The sequence below is a fragment of the Rhincodon typus genome, chromosome 11 (assembly GCF_021869965.1).
Source record: "Rhincodon typus isolate 14 chromosome 11, sRhiTyp1.1, whole genome shotgun sequence".
Lineage (NCBI taxonomy): Eukaryota > Metazoa > Chordata > Chondrichthyes > Orectolobiformes > Rhincodontidae > Rhincodon > Rhincodon typus.
In genome coordinates this window covers 64,533,196-64,539,195 of record NC_063342.1, presented here as the reverse complement: position 1 = coordinate 64,539,195, position 6,000 = coordinate 64,533,196, and the positions used below count along the sequence as shown (strand labels likewise).

The 6,000-nt window shown below is 40.6% G+C and overlaps 1 protein-coding gene across 3 annotated transcripts in view; it reads right to left on the bottom strand.

Moving 5' to 3' along the window:
• Window positions 1-385: 385 nt before the first annotated feature.
• The window catches only part of LOC109930520 (cyclin-dependent kinase-like 5), a 104,913-nt gene continuing 99,298 nt past the window's right edge, over window positions 386-6,000 (bottom strand). For all 3 annotated transcript variants that reach the window (XM_048602707.1, XM_048602708.1, XM_048602709.1), the window contains exons 10-12: window positions 3,514-3,594; window positions 3,109-3,257; window positions 386-622 (exon numbers count right to left, since the gene is read on the bottom strand). In XM_048602707.1, the coding sequence (XP_048458664.1) occupies window positions 601-622; window positions 3,109-3,257; window positions 3,514-3,594 (252 nt within the window). In that variant the 3' untranslated portion in view covers window positions 386-600. The remainder of the gene's footprint in view (window positions 623-3,108; window positions 3,258-3,513; window positions 3,595-6,000) is intronic.

The window sequence follows — 6,000 nt, the reverse complement described above, 5'->3', positions numbered from 1 at the left end:
AGCAGGCGAGACCTGGGGGCTAATCCCAGAGCAGAGGTCAGTGTGGGAAATCAGTCTTGGAGCAGAGGCTGGTGCAGAGCACGAATCCCAGGCAAAAGCCAATGCAGGGAAGCGAGTCCTGGAGAAAACTTACCTTGGAGCAGCTGAGAGCCAGTACGGAGCGGAGTGGAGGCTTGAAGCACAGCAGGAACTGTTGTTGGACTGGGGTCTGGAACAGGCAGTCAGACCACGTGTGGAGCCCCTGCACTGAGCTACTGCAATGTAATGCTTATTTGTAATAGTTTATCTGACTGTAGTGTCTATCCTTTTAACTATTTCTCATTTCTAACTTATACTATGAATCACTGTAAAGTAATGCATCTACTTCTCTTTTTCATTCCTCTGTTTGTATCTAAGATTTATACCTAGGTACTTGTACCAAAGATGGTGCCATAAGAGGCCACATTGTAAAACTTTTCACGGTATTTCTGTACTGAGGACACGTGACAATGAAGGACACTGTTCATTCTTCTTCACCGAGATGATCCTTTGATTTGCCAGAGCTTCTGTTCTTCAATCTCTTTTCGCCATCTTCCCTCACTTCTTCGCAGGAGGCACTGATTAAGCCAACAGCCGACTGAAGCTGGTGGGAGAAAATACTGGCTTGCTTCATGTCTCTCATATTTTTACTTCAGATAGGGAGGCGCATGAACTGCTATTCCAGAAATCTGAAGGTTACTCATTACTCAGGCTGATGAACTTTGGCATCCATGAATGGTCACAAATGTACAAACCGATCAGTAACTTACTGCTGGTCAAATCTCACTCTCCAGGATCAGTAAGCTCTGCACAATCAGGAAGGAGAGATCACACAGTATAGTCAGGGAAACCGACACTATTGTCTGTGGCCAGGATAGAGAGCCCAAATAGCTATGTTGTCTGCCTCTTGTCTGGGTTCAGGATATCTCATCTGGGCTACAGAGGAACTTGGGATGGAATGGAAAGATCCAGTTGCCATGATCCACATAGGCAGCGACAATGTAAGCAGGACAAAGAAATAGGTTCTGCAGAAGGAACATCAGCAGACAGGGGCCGAATCAGTAAGTAGAACTAAAAAGATGATAATCTCGGCATCACTAAAAGAGCCACGAGCTAAATGGCACGGGGTCAACAAGATTAAAAAGGAAAACACATGGCTCAAAGATTGAGAGAAATGGGTTTGAGTTCATTGGGTACCAACACCAGGACTGGGGAAGGAAGGGGCTGTTCTGATGGGAAGGGCTCCATTTGAGTCATGCTGGAACCAGAGTCCTGGCGAAATACATAGCTAGGACTGGAGATAGGGTTTTAACCTAAACAGTGTGCGTATGCATGGGGGTTTGGTTACATAGAAAATCAGAAAATCAAAAGGTAAAGGAGGCAGTAGGATTGCAGGTTAGTGATGTGGATGATTGTTACCAGAAAATAAAAGGGACAACATGTCATATTGTGGCAAAGTACCATAAAAGTGCAGTGAAATTCAATAATAGAAGAAACTTAAAGGCTTTGTATCTTAATGCATGTGTCATTCGGAATAAAGTTGATGAACTGACAGGGCAAATCAAGGTAAATGACTATGATCTCATATCCATTATGGATACATGGTTACAAGGGGATCAAGGATTTGGAGATTCTATGATTGTAAGATACTTCAAACATCCCATTAATACTAAAGAATAAAGGGTAGGAATTAAGTACTATCACTGCAGTAGTATTAGACCAGCTAATACGGTTAAAAGCAGATGAGGCCCCTGGCTTTGATGGCTCGTATCCTACGATCCTCAACAAGGTAGCTCCATAGAATAATTGATGCATTGGCTGTAATGAGATAAAAATCCTTAGAGTGTGGCGAAGTACTGGAGGATTGGAAAACTGCCAAGGTGACACCCCTATTCAAAAAGGGAGGAAAACAAAAAGCTGGTAACTATAGGCCAACTATGTCTTCATGAAAGGGAAATCATGTCTGGCAAATTTGAGGGGTTTTTGACCAAGTCTCAGCCAGAGTGGATAGAGGAGAAGCAGTAAATGTGTTGCATTTGGCCTTCCAGAAGGCATTCGGCAAAGTACATCACAAAAGAATACGCCATGAGATAAGAGCCCAATATGTTGGAGGTAGCATACTGGCATGGATAGAGAATTGGCAAATCGGCAGAAACAACAAATGGGCTAAGGGGTTCTTTTTCAGTATGGCAACCTGTGACAAGAGGTTCCAAAAGGATCAGTGCTGGGACCTCAACTGTTTATAATATATATTAATTACTTGGAGGATGGAAATGAATGTACTGCAGTGAAATTTGCAGATAGATGGAACGGTAGGTTGTAAGAGGGATACAAACAGCTTCCAGAGAAATATTGACAGTTATGGGCAAATAGTTGGTTTAATGTGGGGAAGTACAAAGTTTTGGAAGGGAGAACAAAAGAACAGAATATTATTTAAATTGAGAGAAACTGCAGAAAGGTGAAACACAAAGGGAATTGGGGGCACTAGTACCCAAAACAAAGGAAGCTAGCACACAGGTGCAGTAAGTAATCAGGAAGGCCAACAGATGTTGGCCCTTATTTCAAGGGAGTTAGAGTGTAAGAATGGGGAAATCTTAGTGCAACTGTACAAGGTGCTGGTGAGACCATATTTGGAGTACTATGTGCAGTTTTGATCCCCTTATTTAAAAGATATCATTCCATTGGAGGCAGTTAAGATAATATTCACTAGAATGATCCCAAGTATAAAGGGGCTGCCTTATGAGCAAGGGCTGCATTATGAGCAAAGGCTGAACAGGTTTGGACTCTACTTACTGGAGTTCAAAAGTATGAGATGTGATTTTACTGAAACTTACATGATTCTTCAAGGCTTGACAGGGCAAATTCTGAGAGGATGTTTCCTGTCATAGGACAGTCTCGGACCAGAGATACAGTCTCAGAATAAAGGGGTGGCAATCGCTCACAATGTAGTCTCCTCTACATTAAGGAGACAAAGCACAGGTTGGGTGACGGCCTTGTGGAACAGCTACATTCTGTCTGTTAAAAATAACCCTCAGCTTCCAGTTGCTACAGAGGCACAATAGAGTTTCTATAGCCATATACTAGTTTTACCTGTTTTCTGCATGATGAGGTTTTCTTTTACTTAACCGTGTTGGGGAAGTGCCATTAGATCTGTCCAACAGCCTCTGGGTCTGGAATACAGTGTGATTTAAGCATTGTTCTGTGAGGTATCTTTCAGATGGATTCAGCTTCAGCAAGTTCTTCAAACAGAAAAAAATGAAATTACAATTAATCCACACAGCTGCACCTTAGAAGTAGTTTGTTTCTGTCTATGCTCTATACCTCAGGGTATCACTCGTTTAATTTTAATTGAAAAACGGAAGCCGCTTACAAGAGACCTTCGGAACAGGCAATGTTATTTCCAGAACCATTAATAAAGAAGCAAAACATGAAAAATAAAACTGAAATAGTCACATTCCTCAGAATCATTCTGCTAATGCTTCAAAGCTTTCATACCTTCATAAGGTCTAACATAACTCCACTAATAACGCCCAAATATCTTCTGTCCAGAGTCTGAGGGTGGTTTACAGCAGGGAACTGTAAGCAAAGGGTTTACTGATATTATATGTGCAAGGAATACTCAAAGTCAAAAATGCACTTCAAATTGCATTTAAATCTCTTAATGCATTTCGTTGCTTTTTAAAAATGAGAAAAGTACCTTATGTAAGACATTATCTAACATCTATTAGGGTTGCAATTAATGAATCAATAAAAATCTTATTTTGAAAATTGGTTTTTAACACATTTATGCAAAATTTGTGCAGAGTAAACTTTAGTCTCAAACTAATACAATTGGCAAGCCAGTGTGATTTTTCAAAGGACTTAATTGCTTTGCTAAAGAATTATAGGTGTTCCAGTGTTTAAATTCTAGTTCACACAAAATCATTTTATGGAAACACCTTGCACAGTTGTTTAATTCAGATGATCACTGGACGATTTCAGGGAAGTTGTTCCGATCAACGATGGAACAGTACCAACAGTACATCACTATTTATCAAAATATTTTATTAATAGACCATCTGTAAACAAATCTCATTATGCAGTACTCTTCCAAGTTGACAGTGATATTAGTGTTTGCAAATGGGAGGCTGATGCAGATGGAGTCTACAGCTGCTGAAAAAACACAGACTTGTATGTGGAACATGTTTTTGCAATCAAGATAGGACAGGCCATTAGACTATCATGGCAGGGTCAGCTCTTTGAAAGAGCTATTTGTTGTGTATTATATAGACGTTATGCATTATAGTTGGTTTGTGTTATGCTGGAACATTGTACTTTTAAGAAGTGAATCATGTGACCACCGGTGAGTCACCAGCAAGGTTCATGGGCTGGTGCAGATTTGCCTTGTTTTATTTTAGCGTGTACTGCCACTGAATAAACCTCTGTTCGAATTGCAATAGAACAACTTTATGCAGTTCTTTTGGATTGCCGGATCCTAGAGTAAAATCCAGTTCAACCCAACGCCCAGGTTTTTCTCCGCAGTCCTGCAAATTGTTCCTGGTCAAATACATATCTACTTTTAAAATTACTACTGAAACTATTTCTTCCAGCCTTTCATGGGAATGAATTCTGCATCACAGCAACTCACTGAATAAGTTCCTAAGAAATAGGGGCAGAATCAAGTCTGCTCTGCCTTCAATCTTGGCTGATATGCTCCTCACCCCGGTTTTCCTGCCTTCTCCCCATAACCTTTCAACCCATTATCAATTAAAAATCTAACTCCTCCTTAAATTTACTCACTGTCTCAGCATCCACCAAACTTTGGGGTAGTGAATTCCACAGATTCACAACCCTTTGAGATAAGTAGTTTCTTCTCAATTCTGTTTTAGATTTGCTATCATAAAACTATGACCTCTCATCATCCACTCTATGTCTATTTTATTTATTCCTATTATCATCTTGAATACCTCAATCTGATCTCCCCTCATTCTCCTGAATTCCAGAGAGTATAAGCCTAAATTGTTCAATCTCTCTTCATACGACAAACCCCTCATCTCTGGGATCATTCTAGTGAACCTCTGGACCATTTCCAATGCCACCACAATGCCATCCTTCCTCAAATAAGGGGACAAAACAGGTGCAGTCTCACCAATGTCTTGCATAGTTGCAACAATACTTCCTTACCTTTATATTCTATTCCTTTAGCTATAAAAGCCAACATTTCGTTCAATTTCTTTTATTACCTGCCGTACCTGCATGCAAGTTTTCTATGACTCATGAACGAGGACACCCAGATCCCTCTGCACCAGAGTACTCCGATATCTCTCCCCATTTAAATAGTAGTCGCCTTCCCATTTTTCTGACCAAAACATACTATGTCACACTTATCCATGTTAAACTCCCTCTGTCACATTTTGACCCACTCTCCTAACCTATCTATATCCATTTGTAAGGTTCTTATTTCCTCATCGCTATTTACTGTCCCACCTATTTTTGTGTAGTCTGCAAATGTGGGTACAGAGCCTTCTATCCCTGCATCCAAGTCATGAATACAGATTGTAAATAGCTGGGGTCCAAGGGCCAAACCCTGTGGCACCCCACATGTTACTTCTTGCCTTCCAGAAAAACCCCATTTATCCCAACGCTGTCTTCTGTCCAGCAGCCAGTCACCTATCCAAGCTAATAGATTACCTCTAATCCCATATGATCCAACCTTGTGAATTAACCTTTAGTGTGGCACCTTATCAAATGCCTTCTGGAAGTCCAGATATATTCAATCCATAGGATCCCCATTATCCACTTTGTTTGTTGCATCTTCGAAGAACTCTAGCAAATTAGTCAATAGTAATTTGCCCTTCATAAAACCATGCTGACTCTGACAGATAGCATTTTGACATTCCAAATGTCCTGATATTACTTCCTTGATAATTGATTCTAACACTTTCCCAACAGCAGATGTTACGCTAAATGGGTTGTAATTTCCCACATATTCCCAATGGGCGT